The following is a 22207-nucleotide window of genomic DNA, read 5'->3' as shown; positions in this document are numbered from 1 at the left end:
GGAAGGAAAAGCTCTTAAGGGTGGGAGGTATGAAACAGGAATCAGCATGGTCAGAGGAAACAGGCATCAACAGTGCAACCAACTGTCTCACCACAGAAGCATGGTTTGGGTGTGATCCATTATTCAATTTCACAGCTAAATAAATCAATGTCACAACCCTTCCTAGCTGCTAGTAGAGGCAAGAACTGGCAAGACTGGAAGGAAGCAAGCTGCCCTGCTGCTGGTGGCCGAAGCAGATAAATTGACTTTGTTTCCATCCTGTTTTCTGATGCTTCTGCCATTTTCAGCCCCCATTTCAGCCTTTTTTCATACACCCTCGCTGTGCTGCCTTTCCATTGCTTGCCCAATGGAAGGCGTGCACACCAGGCTGCAGTGAGACGACCCACAGATCTATTTTCACCTTTATTCTATCTCCAGCTATTCCTGAGGGTCGGACAAAGTCCGACTTTGCTCAGCAAGTTAGAGGAGCGGAGGTTTCATTCATGGCCATTTGAGCAGCAGCTGTTTTATTTGTGCTGCCAAGCAATAAATGTTGGCTTGCAGCCACATCCGCCTTTTGCACCAGGGACAAAGTTGCTTCTAGCAACACGGGTCTCTGCCTCCTGCCTCTGGCGCTGGGATGTTATCTGAGCCAAGCTCACTGCATTTTCAGCTAAGGGAGCGAGTGGCCCTGCTGCTGAAGCCCTTGGTGAGTGCCTGTGAATTGTTTCCTCCTTTCAAACTATACTTATAGCTAACTACCTCTCAGGGAAAACCGGCACTTCAAGCACACCTGGGCTTGGCTGCTCCGTAGTGGCTCCCCACTGCTGCCAACAAACAGTCAGAGCTGTGTTTCACTGCCTTCATCCTCCATCTGGCAGAAAGCCCCATGCTGTCCCTCCAGCTCCACCTCCTCCTCACAGGAACCAGCTCCCAGCACAGCAGGGAGCACCCCTGGGGAAAACAAGACACCTTTTACTTGTGCATGCTTGACGTAGTCCCAACAGACCCGTTTTCCCAGTTTGACATTTCCATGCATTGATCCACTCACTGCTTCAGCTGCTGGGGCCAGAAATTTAGGCCAAATGGGCTGCAGGTGAATTTGGTTTTAGGGGTCGATTTGGTTACTGGGACAGAAATCCTCCTGAATTTAATAGAATTGATTTAGAGTCTCAACGTAGCTCAAACCTAGGCCTCTCCTCTTAGCCCAGAACCCCGCTTCGTAGCTGCACCCCTCCAGCTGCAGGAGCTAGACCCCAGCCCACAATCACGCCTGCAAGAGGCAACACATAGAGGCATCACCAAAACAAAGCCAAGTGTGATATCGCTGTCCCATGATGTTCCTCTTCTCAGACAAAGCCCACAAGCCACCATAGCCAGAGAAATACGGTATCAGACTGACCCACCTCCCTCTCGGCCCCAGGATATACAGCCAATGTTGGTTATAAGTGAATTGCACTGCTTCTTGCATTCATTCATAGGTGCACCCTGCTCAGCAGCCCCTGCGGGCAGAGTGCCATGGCGGCACACAGCCTTTCGCTCTTCTCTGCTGTGGATGGCCAGCGCTGTTAATCGCAAAAAAACCCAGCACAGCAGTAACCGAGAATTTCCCTTTTCTGGCTAAGATGGGATACGGATAATTCAAATTCTGCAGTACACCCACCAGCCATCTAGCAAGAAATTGGAGCACACAACGTTGTTACAATGACAATTTACAGCAGCCCGGGAAAAACAAAGCACTAACTAGACCCAGTGTGATTTGTGTCTGTGACTTCAAATGTTCAAGAAGGGAAAAAGGACGTTACACATCTATTGGGGCTGAAATTTCCTGAAAGATCTGCATGTCACATGCAGTCATCTGAGACAGCTTCAGCTCTAGCATCACACTGTGCCCCATAGGGTGAAAAAGCACCAGCTACTGCTCTGACACCAGAGAGGCATGGCTACACGGTGCTGCTCAGGAGCCCTGCAACAAAGCCCTGTTTGAGCCTCCTGTGCATGCAACACTGTCCCGGAGCCAGGGACCGTGCATTGCACACTCCAGCGCTGCCAGCTCTTAAGAGGGTTTGGTTTTGATCCTCTGCCACATCCCATGGTCCCAGAAGCAGCAAACAACGCAGGCACCACACAAGGACAGGTCCCACATCCCTTCTCTGTTGAGCCTTGGGCTGGCCCCATTGCAGGGATGAGAAATTAAACTGGATTTGAGTCACAGGGGTTTGGAAAGGGAAAGGCAGAAACCAGCACATTCCCACTGTCAGCACACACTACGGAGCCAATATCCTTTGTGCACGTTTGTCCTCAAGCATCTGGCTTGCCAATAAATCTCAGATGCACGGATGGGAACCATCAGCCATGTCTCAACCACATGAAAGAGGAAGGTTTAGCATAAAGCTGGTCATTGCCTATGGCCTCAGAATGATTCATCCAAATAGAAAGAATGTGGTTTGGGTTTCGGGTTAATTAACTACAGATTTTAAAGAGAGACAAGGCAGGGTGGAGCTGCTGGAATACTGGTATGAGCAAGTTAACAGCTCTGAAGGCACCGCGGTCCGTCCTGAAATCACACCCTTCTCGGAAAAACGGAGAATGTGTCTCATAGAGGAGCGACAGCGTTATCAATGATACTGTCAGTCAAGGTGCTGGCAATCACCAAAGGAATGCCTACCCTGCTGTTGCGGCAAAGCCTGAAGTGTAACACGGAAACACCCACACTCCTTTGAAGACTGATGGCCGCAGCAGCACCAAACTTGTAACAGATGCAAATTCTGCCCAAGATTTAAACTTGCCCAAGCTGAGCTCTGGGCTGCCTCATCCAGGCAGCTCCCAGGGGGAATCTGTGCTGCAGGGATCCCTCTTGGACACGTTAACCCTGGATCTCCCTGATCCAGGCTCTTTTGTCTTTCTTGAAGTAATTCCTACTGGTCTGACACATGATTATGGCTGCAGCACAGTACAGTGCAATTAGAAAATAAAAATTAAACCCACTTCTCTGGAAGCAGCTCCTCCTAACTTCTGGCCTAGACTGTCCCTCTCAGTTGTCCCCCACTTTGATGCCATTTCTTGCTGCTGAAAAATACGTAGAAAGGGACATGACGTGACTTGCCTTGCTCTAGCAGCAGACAGCGAGGTCTGAAAGCTCACGGGGGCACTGACCTCCAGCGGCCGCGGCAGCCGAGCTCCCTGCAATCCGAACAGAGCAGAAGCAGACAGTAAGAAATATTGCCGTAAAGGAATTGCAAGCAATAGCTTATACACACACACTTTAAAACTTCATGCGCTAACACATCAGTCTGTTACTCCCCATAAAGCTCAAGTCTTATTTTAAACACTGGTGTGCCTGTAAGTTTTCGATTATTTACATACATCAGGAAAAACAGAAAAACTTCTGGTTTTCCACTTAAGTTCCAGTTTGTGCCACAACCCAGATGTCAACTGCACTTCAGAGACTGACAAATGCAGACTGTACCCTGCCGACTCCTGTACACAAAGAACCTGGGTCCTCCAAAGATTCTTTGATAGACAAAGCCTTATCACTGTGTGATTCCCAGGCTGCGCCACTGGCACTGTCATCCAACACCAGGTGAGGGTTTTCCTCAGCACTGACTACAGCCCCGGATTCTGATGACAAACATCATCCCTCTTCCTTTAGAGAGCACCGACCCAAGTCCCAGCTCTCCTCCTTTCTCCGCAGTTTTGCATCTGTTCTAATCTCTAGAAATTATTTAAGGTTACAGCTTTTGGGCTTCCTTGGAGTGGGGATTTTACCAGGAAGCGCAACTTGCTGACTCTGGAGCTGGGAAGCACTGTACCAGCCAGAGGCTATGGGATGGTGTAGGGAGAGAGGGCTGCCAAACTGGCACAAGCACTACAGAGAAAGTTTCTATTTTTGTTATACTTGTTCCAAATAGGAACTGATACTGTCTGGGACAGAGCCAGGCATGTCTCAGACTGGCACCATGCAAAGTACCTACTTGCTAATTACAAGCAAATTTGTTAGGTTCACTCTCTTGCTAGCATGCCGAGTTCAAACATTTTGAGACCAGCTGATTTCTTCCTAGGTGCTCACCTCACTGGCAAGGTCTGCAGCTATTAGCATCCTCCACTTAACACCTCCTATGCTCCATTCCTCTCCTTTGGAAAACCATCAGAGTGTTGTTCACATGGCACGTTATTTCTGTCCAAGGTAGAAAACGAGCAGCACATGAGAAGTGGCTGCTGCCTTGAGCTTTAGTTCAAACAGAAAATAATAATAATTTATTTAAAAAAAAAAAGATATAAAGGCAGTCAGTTTTTAAATGTTCTTTTTTTATTGCTAGAAGTTGGTTTCAGTCCTATTGCAGCTCTGAAAATCCTTCAGTGGAGAAACATTGCAATCATTGTAAAAATCATCATTTGGTGTGCTAAGATCAAGTTTACAATTAATCAAGAGTGCACAGTTCAACATAATATTAACATTTAACCATCAACTTTACAAATAAAATAAAGACTACAAAGATGTTGCTACTGCAGTATGAACAGTAAAGGAATTATTTACAGTGTTTACACCCTAACAAAAAACAAAACCAAACTCTTCCCCAACAAAATGGTCAATTTAACCATGGACCATGATTATTTATTAAACCTTTACAGTGCAAGGTGGGCCTAGAAACCAGACCTAAGACTAAAGAGCATCAAGAGAGTTCACAGCTCCAAGTGAGATGCACGTAGTTATGCTGGGATCTACCTCCATGAGAGATTTCCTTCCAGATACACACACAGAAATGGAATTTGAAATAAACATTTCTAAAGTGCTCCAATTTATTTCAGTACAAAAATATAAAAAACTGATTTATAAACATGGCACAAATGTTATGAACCAGAGCTCACACAAATGGTATTTGATGAAGCACACACTGACGGTAAATGATAAAGAGCCGCCAGTGGTTACAAAGTCATTGGGTCTGGCCTCAAAAGAGAGAGCAGGGGAGAAGGCTTGTCTTTTACCTATTCAGCAAGAACGCCAGGCAAGGATAGCACACACGTACCCTGGCGTCAAGATTATTTTCTTGTAAATGCGAGAACTGCTGGGGAAGACAACAAAACGCTCCAAATTCCCTTGCACAGGGGTACAACACACAGGGTCTCCACTGAGCAGCACCGGGGAGCCTGAGCTCCTGTTCTGAAAAGTTCAAAGTAGAAGTGAAACGAAGTATGTATTTTTAACCCTTTCCCAGTTTAAGTTTCAACTTCCATTGTAAATGCAAATGACAAACACCAAGTTCCATGTACACAGGATCATCTGACTATTACTCAGAAAGACAAAACTGTCCGCAAATAATTTAGAATTACTCCTACCTTTGCACAAATGATATTACCTTGATGAGCAAGCGTCTCTAGAAATACCAATTCTTCTGCCTCACACTGGGAAATGATTAGCAATCTCAATTTGTGGGACATGCCACAACTACAATCCACAGATAGCACAGTTAGAAACTAGGAAAGCATTTACAGTGCACACAGGGCAGATGTGCTCAGTACTAGTGAACATGGAGGGATCCTCAGTCTGAAATACAAAATGGCCATATTCCAGATGGGAAGGGAAAGAGGAAGCATCCTTTACACCAGTTAAAATGGAAAATCAGAACCACAGAGACAGCCTCTACATTGCAACATCACAATATTGAAGGACAAACATGACAATAATTTTAAGGCTGTGACACAAAGCAAAGAAGGTGGCAGTTCAAAGCTCGTGCTTTCTTCCACACCCCAGCTCAGAAAGAAGCCAAAAGGCACCTGGGAGGCACAGAATTTTGAACTGTCTAATCCTCAGGTATCACTTAAAAGGAATCTTTATCTGAAGTAATCAAAAAGTCAAATGGAAAGGATATGACTCTGAATCAACAGCAGGTTACTTAGCCCAGGACACAGCAGTATTTTGCAAACGACTTCACCTAGAAGAGTTATTTTTCTAGGAACGAGATTTGAGTAGAGTCCAAAACTAGCTCACTCAGCTGGAGTAATCTGATAACAGCTTCACAGACTCAGTTTTGCAGAAGCGATGACCCGTTATTCATCTTCCCCTCAGTCTTCTACAAATAATTTTACCATACTCTGGTGTGGTAAATGCTGCACTAGCAATAACATATCACAGAATTCGCTAATTCTACAACCTTCTCCAAGCTGGGTATGGTACTGAACAGGATGCCACATGAATACCTAGTATGGCACTTCAATGATTTTGACCCAAGTGAAAGAAGATGCAGTCCCTGTTCCAGGTGAAAACAGTCTTCATAAAGCTAGCTGCAGCTAGACATGTGTATTGAGGACAAATAATGACTTTCAAGGTAATTTCCCAGTTACAGATTGAAAACCCATATTTCAAGGAGCTCTTGGGGTGTTGAACCAACAGCCTAGCCTCTAACAGTCCTGGATCCATCTGCTAACAGCCGTAACTTATTTGAAGCACTGCTGACTAAGTATTAAAACAATTATGTTTTAATTAAAACATTAAAAGAAATGAGGCCTTGCTGCAGACTTTATTTTCTAGATGTCACTGTTTTGTATCTAAGTTCATTCATTGCACAGAAGAAGACTACAGTAGCCAAACCAACCTCTTCAGTCCATAGAACACTCTGTCCCATACTTTAGGACAGACACAAAATTAAGCTAAATAAATGTTTCCAAAAATTTTTTTTCCAATACCCAAACAGAGACATCTCTCTTTGGTTGAGGTGGTTTAATTCCACTGATGCAACTTAGCTTTCCTTCTAAAAACCTGGTAATTTAAGGCAACAGGATCATAGTTTACACTAGGAGTGGCCCCAACCACAGCACAAAGGAGAGAACATACAGTGAAACAGCAGAATGCACAGAATGTTTACAGTAGAAATTGCATGGGTGTCAGAGATGACTGGAGTCTCCCCATCAGCCAGCTCAAAAATCAGTCCTACAGAGCTGCTGGATCTCACAAGCTGGCTTAATCAGAAGTTACATTCATTTTAAGAAGAATTCCCCTCCTTTCCAACCTAGCTTTTAAGGAATGCAAAAAATGAATCCAGGGTAGAACCATGTTCTAACCATCATCAACATCGTATCATAACAATGCAAAAATCATTATGTTCCCTACACTGTTTTCTGCAAATCTAGCCGCTGATAATCTGTGTAAATTCTGCAGTGCTGATGATTTACCAAGCAGTCCTTTGGTATGACAGTTAATCGTGTCTAATTTCAGAGCAATAATTTGCTCGGAGGTGGGGGAGTATCGCCAGTGTGGTAAGAAGCCAGATGGTTTGGAGATCCCTCTCCTTGAATTCAGTGCCATTGCTTCAGGTTTATACCAGCATCACTCAGTGAAGAAAAAACCCCTTAAATCCAACAAGTGTTACAGCAAGGAATGCTTGCTCCCTAAGACCAATTCAGTATTTTCTAGCTTATCTTTCCCCTCACACTGACTACTAAATTTAGATTTCTCTATTTCTTCTCTGAAGACAATAACCCACATTATCACCACTTGAAAATAACCGCTGTATTTTTTGCTGAAAATTTATAATGTTTCCTGCACTACAGAAATATTTAAAAATACTTTCAAGCAAAGTGAAGTTAAGGCCTTAAAGAATTTTACTAATGTCACATAGGGCCTAACTGCTGAGACAGCATCAGTGATTTAAGGAGACTGACACATTGCCATTCGATGCCATTCCCACATGACTGGATGGAGAACTGACTAGGCATTCCATCCACTGGTGCTAAAAATCACTTTAAACCAGAGTTAAAGATACAGAAAAAATATATTCTCAATCATGTTCTGAAAAGTATTAACCCAGGTTTTTAAGCTCTGAGATACTGATTCCTTTAATTCTGTAATAAAACCCTCTAAAAAAATCTCTCCTGTGCACAATATATCTGACTGGTCACATTCAACATATATTGGAATACACATCCTTAGGCGATGTGTGTAATAAAGAACTGAGATACAGAGTGAAGTAATACAACACAACAAAATGACTGTGCAAATTACTACAAAGAGAAATAATGCCTTTTGCTCAGAACACTTAATGTCATCACCATTCCATGATTAAGAACTGACCCATTTAACAAGAGGTATCAAAGCTGGTTTAGCTGTAAGCAGCTAAACCAGCACAGGTTTTAGCCAGGAGTATTTTTTTTTTAATATTTCTTTTTTTCTTCTTTTTTTCCCAATTTTAAAACCAAATAGTTCTGATTCCCTTCATTCCTAACACAGTGCTGCAGAGAAGTCTCTGCAGTAACAGCAGCTTTGATATCTTCCTAGTACTTGGAGTAAAGTCCCAACAAGTTAACAAACAAAAGATGCAGAAAACTTAGGATTAAACAAGACAATAAATTACTGTATTCAAATGTTTCTTATACATGTCTTCAGCAAAGAATAAAATCTAAGTCTCTAAGCCCATTCTGAACCAGCTCACGAGTTTTGCTTGGGAACCCGTACTGCTGTCACTAACATGAAGAGCAACCCAGTGTCTCCAAGGAGACAGGTATCCCTGCAAGCTAATGGCCAATGAAAGGTGCATTTAGTCCAGCTCTTCATTACCGCTGTATATTCTCACATGTCCAGCCCTTCTCACCCACAAGCAGGTGGAGCTCCTGACCCTTGAAGACTGTAAAGAAGCTTACCTTCTCTCTTCCACTGTACCTCGCCACTGAGCATGTCCTCCACTGAATTCACTAAAGAAACAGACAGATTAGTCTGGCTTCTCTGAGCCGGTATCACAACATCTGTCATGCCTGGCTGTAAGGAGACTGGCTTACTAGTCAACTAGTTATCAACACACTATTAGCATTACCCATTACTGACCGTTTACCTGTGAAAATGGTTTTAAAAATTTGCAGCCATTTTTGGGCCTACTACTAAAATTTTTACATAAAAATCTGGGCAGTTCAACCAATATAACAATGTACAAGATGGTGCCCACGAAGAGTGTACATTCTCCAAAAAGAGCACATTACAATAAACGGCAGCATTTTGATATGCTCTGAATTTATATACCCATGCCATGTGTCAATACATTTCCACGTCTGGAGAATTTTAAAGCAAATTGTTACTACTGTGTCCTCATTCTGAGCTGCTGGCAGAAAAGCCAACAAAGTAGAATGGTAATCCTGGTCTGGTCCTTGCTAGTAGTAACAGGGCAGGGATGAAAAGACATCCATGTCAGGTCTGTGTCACGTTGCACACTGGGGCCTGAGTTCTTGAAACAGTAAGTCAGAAGATGAATCTTTAAATGGAAAGAATTAGAAGAAAATTACATCTTCTTTGCTGGTATCATCTTGCACATTTAACAGACTCGGCTGAGGGGTCACCAGGGTCTGAACGTTAACGTTACTGGGTTTGAACAGGTTCGCTGAGGCAGATGAAAGTGCTTCCGGCTGAGCATCTGTAGGGCCATACAATTCTATAGAAAAAAATGGAAGAAGACATATTCATGACACTGCACAGAGACATGCGTTTCCATGAGCATGCAAGTTGGGCAAGACATACCTGGCTGGAATGCAGTGGTCTGGCTGCTTGGGAGAACTGGACTTGCTGATCGCCTGCCTCTCAGGACACCCTCCTCTCGTCCAACAAGCCTCGGGGGAAGTAGCTGCTTCTGATCAACAGATGCTAAAGAAAATATTTTACCAATCAGTATTTGAGGCTAGCAGTAATTCACCAATTTCACCATTTCATGCTGGGGCCCACTGTACTGAAAATTTTACATATCCAATCCAAGGAAGCTGCTATACCACACAGAGCTGGTGCTTCTCTTGCAGATTACTTAAATATTCTCTTCTAGACCATTAATACTTTCTCTCTCCTCTCCTTGAGGACTTCTAATTCAGTTACTAGCAGCCCCTGACAATCACAGATTTAAAACCTAGTATTACAAAGCACAGAAGAGGGGAAAAAATATCTTTGTCCCTAGCATTCAAATAGCAATGGCTATTTGTGCTACTTTTAACACACAGGACTGTGATGAACTTCTGTCTGTGCTCTCCATTTCACAGCTGCTCAGCAGCACAGTACATTAATTCTGGTGTTACAGCCTCTCAGTTTCTTAATTTCAACAATAAAAGCAATTCATTAAACAGTTACTCTGGATCCAAAGAACTCCTCTCAGTACACATTCCTTACACATCACAAAACCCAAATTCAATACACAGTATTTTGCCTCTGGTGCAGAAAGTCTTGTTCTATTTTACTGCAAGATCTGCAGACAGGCGTAACAAGCATGCATGCCACTAATGCTCACGAGAGAATAGAGACCAATATATTTGTGTTTTATATCTTTCACATAAATTACAGCAAAACACCATTAAGTAAATTTCCACTACAGAGATCATTATGTAAGAGCTATTAAAAATAAACTTGGGGAGATGTGGTATTAGAGCTTTATTTTCCCATTTAACAGCATCTGGTATTCAGGGTAAGATCCTATGAGGCTTCATTTATGTGCAAAAACATAAGCAAGTTTGCAAATGTACTAAACTTTAGGCACGACAGAGACAGACATTTCTACAATAAGCGAAAGACTTTCCCCCTCCCTTCCCGAGCCAGGTTTGGCCCTGAGGCTGCTGTCGTAGCATAGGCTCAAGTGATGGGTAAGCCTGCCAAGTCTGAATCCTACACAAAACTAAAAAGATAATTTTGTAACTTAAAATCAGTCATTCTCCTAAGATGGCAGTAAGGCTATTTTAAGCGGTCGAGAAAAAATGGTTTTTACTGCATCTGTCATTGGCAAAGATCACTACTTTAGTACCTAGCAGTTAGCAGCAGAAATTACATCATGACAGCATGACTGTATTTTTACTTGCCTCTATTTGTGACAAAATTAGCCCTTTTGACCTCTACAACATGGACTACACCTCAATTCTGGCCTGGAAATCTGTATTTAATGACTGACTGGTGCTAAAAAAGGCATCGCCTTCAATGTTGTTACAACTCCGGACAATAGTGAGAAAAGGGTAAGCCAGCCTCAAAACATTTCACTCACGCAGAACAAGCTTCCCGCTGCACCGTTTTCCTTTAACACTACAGTTAGGCAAGAGGATTTTACATCCAGATTTACAACCTCTCATCACCATTCTGTCCTGTTGGATTACAGAACTCCATTGTCAACATTATCCCTTTGGGCTATATTTCCAATTTGTAGAGTATACACATGGAACTCCTAACTTCAAGATTTTAAGAGTCTACTGACTGCAGTAATCACACTAACAATTTGTAGCATATTAATTTCTGGGTTCCACAGGGGTAGCCAGAGGTTTAAATGGCAGCATTCTTTCTCCCTGTGATGCTCGTAGAGATTAGAAATGCATTTAAATACACTTACCTGAACTGTCTGTCCTATGAGATGCTTTGTTCTTCCCACCTTTCTCTTTGCTTCCTTTTACAAAAGTGGCCAGTTTAGTAGGAATCTGTTGCTGGACTGCAGCTGGTTTCTGTATCTGATTAGTTGCACTCAGAAGATGTATTGGCACTTCATTCTTCAATGCAAGAACTGGACGATTCTCCAGGGTGGTACTGTCCCTGCGAACCAAGTCTGGCCGTTCCAGGTAATCCATCCCGGAGACGCTCACTCTCACAGAGGATTTCAAGATGGGGAGAGATGGTTCCAACCCTTCTCCATTGAAGCTGACAGAATGACTTAGCATCTGGTTCTATGTGAGGAAAAAATCATTCTAGGTCAAACAGGTATCTTCACCCTCTCAGATACAAGGAGAGACCACCCTCAGCCCTGAGAGCACAACGCACTTTCTAGTGAAAAATATGACAGGTTAAACTAAGCCTAGAGCATGCTGGAAAACAGAAGAAAAAGCAAGATTGTAAGACCTTGAACACTGAAAAGAACCTCAGCAGCTCCAGACTGCTTAATACTGCACCTGGCAAAGGAGTGCAGGAGCAGACAATACTAGGTGATGACAGGACGGACAGAAAGCAGAACTTTCAGACAGTAACAAATGAACCAATTTAATCAGACCCCAAAATTCCTATTTTCAAACACAAGAAATGTTTTTATAAGTCAACTGTACAAAATGCTGTCAATGTAGCACATCTTCTGCAATCAATTGCTTGCAATAGGGCAGTTCCTGTATTTAAAAAAAAATAATCCTCAGTCAGCCACATTAACCCCCCCCCTATTCTCTGTTTCTATGTTTTTTAAAAAAGTACTCTCTTTACAAAATGTCTGGGTGGAATTTCACAGACACTGGGGAACTGCCAAGCTCCGATCTCTCTGACAGTAGCCATCACCAGCTATTTCAGATGATGGTTCAAGGAGCCCAGTGAAAAGAAAACATGTAGTAGCGCCGGAAAAAGGACAACCATTGTTCAGAAGCAAGCAGGGTAACAGAAGTAAAACTCCAAGAAAATTAATTCCTCACCTGTCCCATTTCTGGGGAGAACGTGCCTGACACTGTGTTCTGCTTCTTCAGCTTCCTTAGCTGATCTAGACGCTCCTTCTCTTTCTCGACCGCTCTCTGAGCTTCCCGCAGTCTCTCCAGGTCATGCTGATAGGCCTCTCGCTGCCTCTCGAGTTCTTCCCTCTCCTGATTCAACTTCTCTCTCAGTTGCCGAGTCTCCTCTTCACGCTCCTGCAGCCAAGCTTCTGTGCTTTCAAATTCCCTCTGCTGCCGACTTCTTTCCCGTTCCAGGCGTTGCTGCTCCAGCTTCAGCTGGTTCTGAAGTTTCTGTACATTCATCAGTTCTTCTCTCTGTTTTTCAAAGTTCCGCTGTTTCTCCTGCTCTAGCAGCAGATTGCCTCGTGTAGACTGCAGTCGATACTGCTTCTCCCGGTCTACCATGGTGGCACGCTGCAGCTCAATGTAGCTATCCTGCTGAGATATCACTGCCTGGAGGGGAAATAAGTTCGGCATAAGGCATATGGGTTCAAAAACCATGCACAGCTAAACAAAAGACAATGCCATCTACCAGGTTAGATCACAGAGACTTTTGTCTTCATGAGCAGATCAAACTTCCAGCTTGTACAGCCCATTGTGACTAACACGATACTGAAGATGGCTAAGCAAGTAAGTTACACTTATGTGTATCAAAATTAATTACTTACACCTAGAATTCTTACTCTGAATCCAATCAGTCAAAATATTGCTGACTACAAGATTATAGTAAAAACAACTAATACATACACATGTGTATATCAACAACAATTTAAAGACGAAACGTGCACAGAGAGCAGATGGAGCTCAAAGTAGCAAAAGAACAGCATTTAAGCAAGTAGGAAAAAAGAAAAAATTACTTAAGACAACAGATCTAACACTTCCTTCAAAATACCAGACAAAATGTTTTGTTTCCTTGAGTCTCAGGTCTTAAATCTGCAGCTCACTCTAGCTTTAGGGGATGTTTTCAAGGTAGCTCCTCTCAACACCTGCATAAATTTGATTACAATTAATACCTAACAAACCTCTTGGATAATAAATAGTGGTTTACCTGAAGACTGAAGAGCAACTGTAACAGCGTTTGTATCCTTTGGACAAGCTGAAGAGGAGGGGAGGCAGGGGGGAGAAAGACAGACATTAGACACTTGAAAAGAGCTCTGCTTTGATGCATGACTTTTTTATTACTTTTAAGCAGTGAATGTAAATGGTATGTGTACAAACCCACACACAATGGGTGCATGGTTATAAGAGTACTCTAACACAGGAACAGCCAAGAGAGCAATATGCAGGCACAGTGAATTTCAGTGTATTAGTCCTTGCGCAGATGTGAATCAGTGCCCAGCAAATATCACTGGGATTACAGCGTGCAATCTTCATCATCAGTTTTCTTCACATGAGCTACTTAATGATAACTTCCTCCCATGCTCCAGCACTGAATCACTACGCAGGTATAGCACTCACGGGAAACTCAAGAGGCAAGTTTTGTCAGTGAGCTGCGAAGCCAGCTCTTTGAAATGCTTGTCTACATACCCAGAGCCCGACTTTGTTCTCTAATGGGCATTTTATCTCTGTATTCATAATCATAGAATTATAGAATGGTTTGAGTTGGAAGGGACCTTAAAAATCACCTAGTTCAAACGCCCCTGCCATGGACAGGGAGTTAATAATGCATTTAGTCATGAGGTAAAGGATGTTAATGTGCCTGTGGTTCCATAGATATTAAAGATACTAAGTTTTTTGGTAGTGGTTTTGTTTTGGGTTTTTTTTTGTTTGTTTTGTTTTTGCGTGCTATAATATGGCTCTTTGCCATTCAATTTTGTAACAGCAGAAGTAACGTACCTGAGACTCTATGGTCAGCTGAAAACCACTGCTGTCATCCAGCCTTGTTACATCACTCTGTAAAACAAAGACAAAACCAACATCTGTGCTTGAGACACTTGTCAGGCATTGGTAGTGCTGCCAGAACAAGTTGGAAGGGTTCATCTCAGGAGGGAACAGATTTACTGACGGAGCAGAGATTGCTCCCATACTCTGAAGGACACACATCAAAAATACTTAAAGGCCAGGCTGAAACAGGTGCATGGTGATTAAAGCTAGCGTTAATGGTACAGCATCAAATGAACAAATCTGAAACCCAATTAGCATGCCTCTCAAGTGTTAAGCTATCCACTCGCCCCACAAAACATCCTTAATGGAGCCTAGTAATTTGACAGACACAACTCTGTTACAGCCTAGCCCTACCAGCTATTACCACTTTTAACTTCGCAAGATGTGTCCTGCACCACTCTTATCAAGAGGAACATGAGGAAATGCATTTAAATCATGCGTAAGCCCAACTTACGGTTTGCGATCCTTCTTCTGCATCAGAAGGGAGGTCAGGGAGCTGCACATCTGAACCTAGTGCAGGGCCTCGCCAGTCCCACTGTCTCTGGTCACCACCACTGTTCTTCCTAAAACCACCACCTGAGGGAAGAGTGGAGGATGAGTAGCTCACAACAGCACAGGGCCTGTGAAAACTCACTGCACAACAGAGAAAGCAGAAAAAAATTGTGGCTTTGAAGTTAGAGCCAATATGCAACTGCATGGCTTCTCCATGATGATTCAAAATGGAAGAGCAGATGACAGTGATGAGGTAGGACTGCTCAAAAAAGTATAAAACCTGAAGGAGAGTGGGTTAAGATAGAGTGACAGCGAGTTCAGATTACGTTATACTATTTTAAGCAAAGCAACCACAATGCACGCATGAAAGTGATCGTCTGTGGCTACCAGAAATGCAAGCTCATAACATGGAATAGTTGTTAGCAGAAAAATTCTATTCAAAGCAGCACCAATGGAAGCGTGGAAGGAGGTAGGGGGAGATGGAATATAAATATACTGTATAAAGCACTTATGGTATGACATACATATATAGCCTTTCAGAGACAACAGAAAGTATTCTACAGATTAACAATCACTGAAATAAAGATAATTTTATTTTTCAGTAAATGCATGAAGCAAAAATAGAGATAAATAGTATCTAGTGTTTCCACTCAATTAATGAACTGATAAATCATGTGTGCTAAAAAAGCAATTTATATTATCTAAGGATTTGGCAACTCTTTAGTGACTGTGCAGATAGAAAAGAAAGTAGAAAAAAAGTTTTTACGATTCAATAATAAAAGCAGGCAGCTGAAATCAAATTCCCTAGCTTTTCAGGTCAAGCTTATTTTTAACAAAATTAGAATTCTGTGTGGAATTGTGTTATTTAAAAAGTATGGGTTAAGTTAATGCCCTCAGTGTAACAGAGAGGCCTACTCTGCTCCCTAGTGTTGGTATCAGAAGCAAAAGATACAACATGCTAATACCTCATGCTAGAAATTTGCTCTTATCCTCCTTTCAGAGCCTGGTGAAGCTTCCTTATATCAGAGCCTCACTTAATTAATTGTTCTTATTTCATTATCTGTACAGAGAAACACAGTAAAGAGCTAAGAAGCTCAGAAGAATGCTGAATGGTCTGTTTCTTACTTTTATTTGAAATTGAGGGACTACTGTCGTATCCTCCAAAGGTCTCTGCTCTCCTGGGGAGTCCTGACCCAGAGCCATCTTCAGGCTGACAGGATCCACTGCCTAGGTGAGTGAAGATAAAGTTCTGGAGGTTTTCAGCTAGGAAAGAGGAGAACATGCCACATAAACAGTCATGTCTTATGCAGTGAGGCAAGTGCATCATGCTAACAAGGTAAAAAAGAAATATTCAACCATCAATTACATTAAAAGATCAAGCAGTTTGAGAGATTTCCTGCAAGACAGATGAATTTTCCTTTGTGACTAGCTCTTTATGACATACTCTTCGTATTGTGCATATAAAGATGACCTCTTCCTTGACTGCAGGTTAGATTATCAAGCCTTGAGTGTTTGGGTTTTCTTTTTTTGTCTCCAAAATAAAAATTATGTTTGGGTTATTTTCTGTCTAAGTATACTATCTTTAGACAGGCTATTTTAATATATGAACCTCATATAATATTATATTTCAGGATTGGCGTATTATTAGAGCACTCAGTTACCCATCCAAATAGAAACATCCTAAGACTCCACTGGTTGATCCCTGAAATTAAAAAAATCCAAGCTTTGGAGGTTCTCTACTTATAAATACAGGTGCACTCTACGTATCTTGCAGACCAGTTCTGTGAATAAGAGAGTCTGAACAGTGTTACATAAAAGTATTACATTATTACAGGATGATTTTCAGGACCTGTACTTAGAGATCCTGTACGCTTATCCACACCCTTGCATCTGAGTGAATGCATACGCATTCCCACATTGCATTTACCTTCTGTCACTGCAGACTTCAAAATCGCCTCTCCTTGCAGATTTTCTGAGATATCCCCCCGAAGAAGTAGCCTAGATCGCGATCCTTGGGAATGGTCTTCAAACCCATTCATTTCATACATTTCTAGATAAATCTGTTGCTTCTCAGTTAGACTTTGTATAATCAGGTCATCTTTCATGTTCAAACGCTCTGAAGGAAGAAACAAACTCAGTTCTGCCTTCCTAATCACTGTCAGCGTACAATGTTCAGTTTAGAAGATTATTATTCATTTTATGATTAGAGCATCAAATGCAAAGATATAATTAATAGTTAAGGGGAAAACTCATGGAGCATACAAAGCTTATTAGACATATTTAACTTACTATTTCTATATAGCACTACCCTGAAAGACTTGTGAAGGAGAAACTTGATCATATCATGGGATAAAAGAATAAGACAGTCATAAATCACAAATGATTCTGAGAAGCAGTTTGTGAAATATGTAATTAAGTCATTACCTTGAAATTCTTTTAACTTAGCAGCTCTTGCTTCAGCCAGCCTCCTCTCTGTTTCAGGTTCATTAAATGTTCCTCCTTCTTCATCAGGACAGCTGTTCAAAGGGGGAGACAGATACACATTTGGATTTGCATCTCAGGATTCAACCTGAAGCTTTTGCCTAGGATGTGGTTTACCTCTGTGTGTCAAAATTCCTCCCTTAACCAAAGCCCTGTTGCACTGTACATCAGTCAACTAAATTTTTCGTTTGTTTTTTAAAAAAAGCAGAATAAAGTCTTTGGCTGGTTTTTATTGCATCTTTATAAGTGGCTTCCCAAAGAACGCAAACAGATTTGCAAGCTTTGGTCTTACAATGAAAATTTAAAGAGAGTCAAATGGATTTTTATTTTAAGTTTACACCTATGAGTCCTGCAAAGAGAAGACAGACAAACAAGAAATCAAGCCTTTCTGCTTTCATTCATAATTTACCTTTCTACAGCTCTACGGATGTGTGCCATCCAGGAATTCCTCTCCTCTTTCGAGCTTGTGTGAATTTCATACATTTCTGGTCCTTTTAAGGAAGCACTAATTAAGAACATTGCTTTTTCCTCATTAGCTACCTCTCTTACAATCAACTTTTGCAATGAGATAACTGGTGGTTTAGAGTCCTGTAAAACAAAATATAATTTATTGCACTACATTATATACGTTCTTTAGGGTTTGTGTTACCCAGTTCCCCCTGTCTTCCTACTTATACAGGGCCACCATGAGCCATAACATCACAATGCTGTAACTTTATTGCTACGGCCTCTTCATGTGACCTTTGACGTCATTTTATACTTATCAACTACAGATGAGAACATGGAATGAAGAATGTACCTTTCAAAAACAAGAGGTCTTGGTAACTGATTGAATATTAAAGCATATATTGATTTAAAGACCTGAAGACTCCCACTGGGTCCCAGAAGTCAAGAACAGGGTCAAAAATTTTGATCAAAGAGAGGCAAAGCCAAAATTTGAAACGGAAAACAACAACCCTAATGATACATGTGAAGTGAAAGAAGAGAACAAAAGGAAGTGTTAGAAGTTCCAAGCTGGCAAATTAGAAAAGAAATAAAAACATAAGACAGAGGTGTTACAGCGTGCCACCAGGTCCTGTGAATAATAAAACCAGGTGACAATTATTGTATAACTAAGGATTAACTGCTTTAGCTGTCAGCCTTTGCAATGAAAACAAATTTACAGAAGGGATATTAGTTACTAAAAACCCATCTATGCTTCGTACACCATAGGTCCAATATACATAGCCTAGAAAGAGCCTTCCTAGAAGAAAATGGCTTTTGGTAACTGCTGAACCTTCACAACATAATCTAGAGGGATGAAAAGAAAACTGAACTGTGAAACAGACAGCAGGAACACCAGGTTTTGCCAGCTTCTTTGAGCAGCTGTACTGCAATTCAAGCCATGAACAGAGGTCACTGGAAAAACAGAATCACTTAGCAAATCCCTTTGCTCCTCTCATTTGCTTGATTTATCTATGAAGAAGTACAACAGTCAAGATGCTGGACATTAACAGTATGTTCTTCCCCTCTGTGAACTTGCTCTTCTGCTCATAGCTCAGATTTTTGTTTATTTGGAAAACAGGGCAGAATTAGTCTATCAGAGGCAATGTCATAAAATTAACTATTGTTCAAAGATTTACCTAATGCTATTCAAAAGGAAACAACTTGCAGCCATCCTGATTTATGAAAGCATCACTATTCTGTGCATTAGAAGAAGGGTAATTTGAAAAGCAGTTGCTTTTACAGCCCTGAGGTCACCAAAATAGCTTTTGCCATTAGAATTCAGCTTTAATGTTAATGTCTTGAAAAAAATATGTCCAAGAAAACAATTACATAAAATAGTTTCTCTGTTACTCGTTCTATTACAGCCGTAACTGAACTACATCAGGACAAAATGTACACAATTAGCTACTCTGAGGATACCTGTGGAAATGCCCTAGAAAAGCGAGCAAATCCTCTGAGTGTTCTAGAGTGCTGCAGTAATTACATTTGCATTTAGTACTTATTACATTTACTTCAGGAAAGTTCTCTGCCCCCAGTAAATCTTAGGCTATGTAACCATGGTTACCACGCCCCTAACTGAAATGGAAAATTATTTCCCTGCACATTAGCAAACAGAAGCAGACCTTATTGGCAAGTCCCTTTCCAAGCACAGTTCTAGTATGTTCATGACTTGTATAAAATAGCAGCCTAACAAAGTTCAGCGAAAGGGAAAGTCACAGCACCAGAAAAGGAGAAGCAGTGAACCTCAGAACATGTGCAGGGCATCAAAAAACTGCAGGCATGGCAGCTAGAACCAGCTGATGCAAGGGAACACTATTTTGCACTAAGAAATAGTGGGAGGGATTCAACGTGTACCAGAATTACTTCAGAAAAAGTGATTCTATTATAATAGTTGTCTGGTTTGTTAACTTAATTTTCCTTCTGAACCTACCACAACAAGTATCTGACATCTCTTAACTGTATTTCTTCTGTAATTACTATCACTTTCATAAATACTCTAAGTGAATGTATTAAACAAGGAGAACAATACTTACCACTGATGCAAATGTATATTTTTGGTCCTTTTCTTGTAAGAGCAACAGTACATCAGTTAACAGGACTGCCAGAATATCTACAGTAACAACAGAGAAAAAACAAAAGCCAGGGAGGGAGAAGCAGGTCAGGTTTTAAAGCAGAAAGACTGCTCCAGACTCAAAAAATCTCGACTTAAATTTCCTGTGAGTCAGGGAATAGCACGTCAACATTTGCAATATTGGGTCTACTACTGCCTTCCACTTGCGCTGTCCACAGACAGATTGTAGTGCAGAACCAGCACAATACAAATGGAGTGGAATTAAAGCTTGAGAACACCTACATAGGCATCCTGTGCATTGACTCAAACACTCGTGAGGCTACATGTCTCCCTCAACAGCAGATTTTTCTGGAACTGCAGCCATTCACGGTACTACCTACTCTTGGCTGCATTTTGTGTGCCATTGAAGCTTCTCCTTGAATACTTGAGCAATGAAGCTGTTAAAACATTCACTGGCAGACACTGTTTTGATTTTCTGGCAAAACAGACATTATGCAGAACGAAGGTGTCATGGGGTCGACACAACACAATTTTTTCAAAGTGTGAACCAGAGCTCGCACAAGATAATGCCTTTCCACAGGAGACTAAGTTGGTATGACTCAAAGCTTTGTCATCTATCTAAAGACCTCCCTCTTGAATTGGAAAGCAGATCAGGCAGATAATCAGCAAACAGCATAAGGAACTTATCATGCACCATTATAGAGATGCTTATTGGACAAGCCAAGAATAGAACAAGTGCTATTTCCTCCAATATCCTATTAAACAGGCAGGTTATTCTCGTCTTATTTTATACTCAATTGATCAGTAATAAAGTTACTTAAAAAACCCAATAAATAAAAAGTTGTTTCCCCACTGTACTTTTTCTCTTACTGGTCCTTTCTTTACCTTTGAGTCGTCCTGATGCAGCTTTCCAGTACAGCATCCCATCCAGCAGAAGCCGCCTCTGTCCCATGTCATCCTTGCGGAAGAAAAGTCCATTTTTGCATTTTCCAGATGATTTTAGCTCCATTTTATGCATAATTTCTTTAAGGCGTTGCCCCTTCTCGCACTCATTTACCATGGCATCTACATGAGTGATTGTGTCCTTAATTAAACTAAGGGCCTGAATCAGCTCTTCATAATCTCTAGTTCCAGCTAAGAGAAAAGAGTAGCAGTCAGTCACATTTTCAACTCTGGAATGCAAGATACAAACCATCCAAACATATTTTAACATGAAGGATCCGTAATGAATATCTAACAGTATTTCTTAAGAGCTGAAGTTCTAAAATAAAATAAAATAAAACACCCTAAAGCTCTAAATCTCTAATGAACTGACAGGCTTAACCTACTATGGTTTTGTGGTTGCAGACTTGAAACTGAATGCTGCTTTTGACCCTTTGATGAGGTGAGACTGATCTGGATCTGCATCTAGAACAGCATCTTCAGCTAACAAAGAAGTGAGAAAGTCAGGTGTAAGGCAGTAACAGCCTGTCCCTCCTTGTCTGAGGAACGAACACTCAAAATATGGGAGAAAAAGAACTGGCAGGCAACTGTGAGGCTTCTGGGAAAAGTTAAACAACCTACCTTCTGTATTCTGAATAATACGTTCCACCAAGACTGGATATTTGGTGATGCGCTGTGTAACTAGAAGGATACACTCCTGAACACCAAGTCTCCTCACAATGGAACAGTTGCCGATTTTCTAGAAAACAAGACAGACTCATCATATCCATTGTATACATTGCTCTAACTCTCACCTCTCCATTCACACATCTTGTGTCTCAAAACATTTTTGTACATTTAGGCATAGCACCACAAAATTAGCTGCACTCTTTTACTAAAGCAAAACTCCTGATAACATTAAAATTTGCTTTTATCACTGGAAAATATTTTAGGTATTATTATGGTTGAACTAAACCTGGAGCCAAGCAGAGCAAGTTCCAAACCTAACGGCCTATTTCCTAACTGATTGCCTTTCATAATGTGATTAGTCCCTACATATACAGAGAAGTACTATATTTCTAAAACCTGACCTAACAGCCAAATTAGGTCAATAATGAATAAGCTAAGTGTTTATTTTACCACAGCAGGCTGATCTACAGAGATACATTTCTGTTTAGAAAGGGAAGACTGTAAAGCATCAGAATCCCACTAGTCTGACTGCTAGTAGAGCACAATCCTGGCAGCAGAATGCAGTACCAAGATCTTTCTTTACAAATACTGGAGCTATATATTTTAAAACTCTGGCCACTTACTTAGTTACTTGAAAGTAAAGTGTTCTCACTTTTAAAGACAACTAGTTAAGAGAAGCTGTAAGTATAGAACTATGTTGGAAAGTTCACACAGTATCACTTACTGATGACTGGAAAATGAGAATACTTAGGACTGTGCCATGCCATCTGAGATTCAGGTTACAGGCTTCACTTAGGCTGTGTCTTT

At 41.4% G+C, this 22207-nt stretch overlaps 1 protein-coding gene across 5 annotated transcripts in view; it reads right to left on the bottom strand.

The window, feature by feature from the left end:
* Positions 1 to 4266: 4266 nt before the first annotated feature.
* ARHGEF18 (Rho/Rac guanine nucleotide exchange factor 18) overlaps positions 4267 to 22207 on the bottom strand; it is a 54355-nt gene continuing 36414 nt past the window's right edge. For 4 of the 5 annotated variants that reach the window (XM_080386806.1, XM_080386808.1, XM_080386804.1 and 1 more), the window contains exons 19-32: positions 21353 to 21470; positions 20675 to 20923; positions 19752 to 19828; positions 17642 to 17820; positions 17176 to 17267; positions 16679 to 16867; positions 15877 to 16014; positions 14714 to 14835; positions 14212 to 14268; positions 13424 to 13471; positions 12361 to 12828; positions 11310 to 11637; positions 9479 to 9601; positions 4267 to 9392 (exon numbers count right to left, since the gene is read on the bottom strand). In XM_080386806.1, coding sequence (XP_080242932.1) covers positions 9232 to 9392; positions 9479 to 9601; positions 11310 to 11637; positions 12361 to 12828; positions 13424 to 13471; positions 14212 to 14268; positions 14714 to 14835; positions 15877 to 16014; positions 16679 to 16867; positions 17176 to 17267; positions 17642 to 17820; positions 19752 to 19828; positions 20675 to 20923; positions 21353 to 21470 — 2349 coding nt within the window. In that variant the 3' untranslated portion in view covers positions 4267 to 9231. The remainder of the gene's footprint in view (positions 9393 to 9478; positions 9602 to 11309; positions 11638 to 12360; positions 12829 to 13423; positions 13472 to 14211; positions 14269 to 14713; positions 14836 to 15876; positions 16015 to 16678; positions 16868 to 17175; positions 17268 to 17641; positions 17821 to 19751; positions 19829 to 20674; positions 20924 to 21352; positions 21471 to 22207) is intronic. The other variant, XM_080386807.1, reaches the window with a different exon arrangement.

This window comes from Falco punctatus (assembly GCF_963210335.1).
Source record: "Falco punctatus genome assembly, chromosome: 4".
NCBI classification, from domain to species: Eukaryota; Metazoa; Chordata; class Aves; order Falconiformes; family Falconidae; genus Falco; species Falco punctatus.
This window is presented reverse-complemented; position numbering and strand designations above follow the sequence as displayed.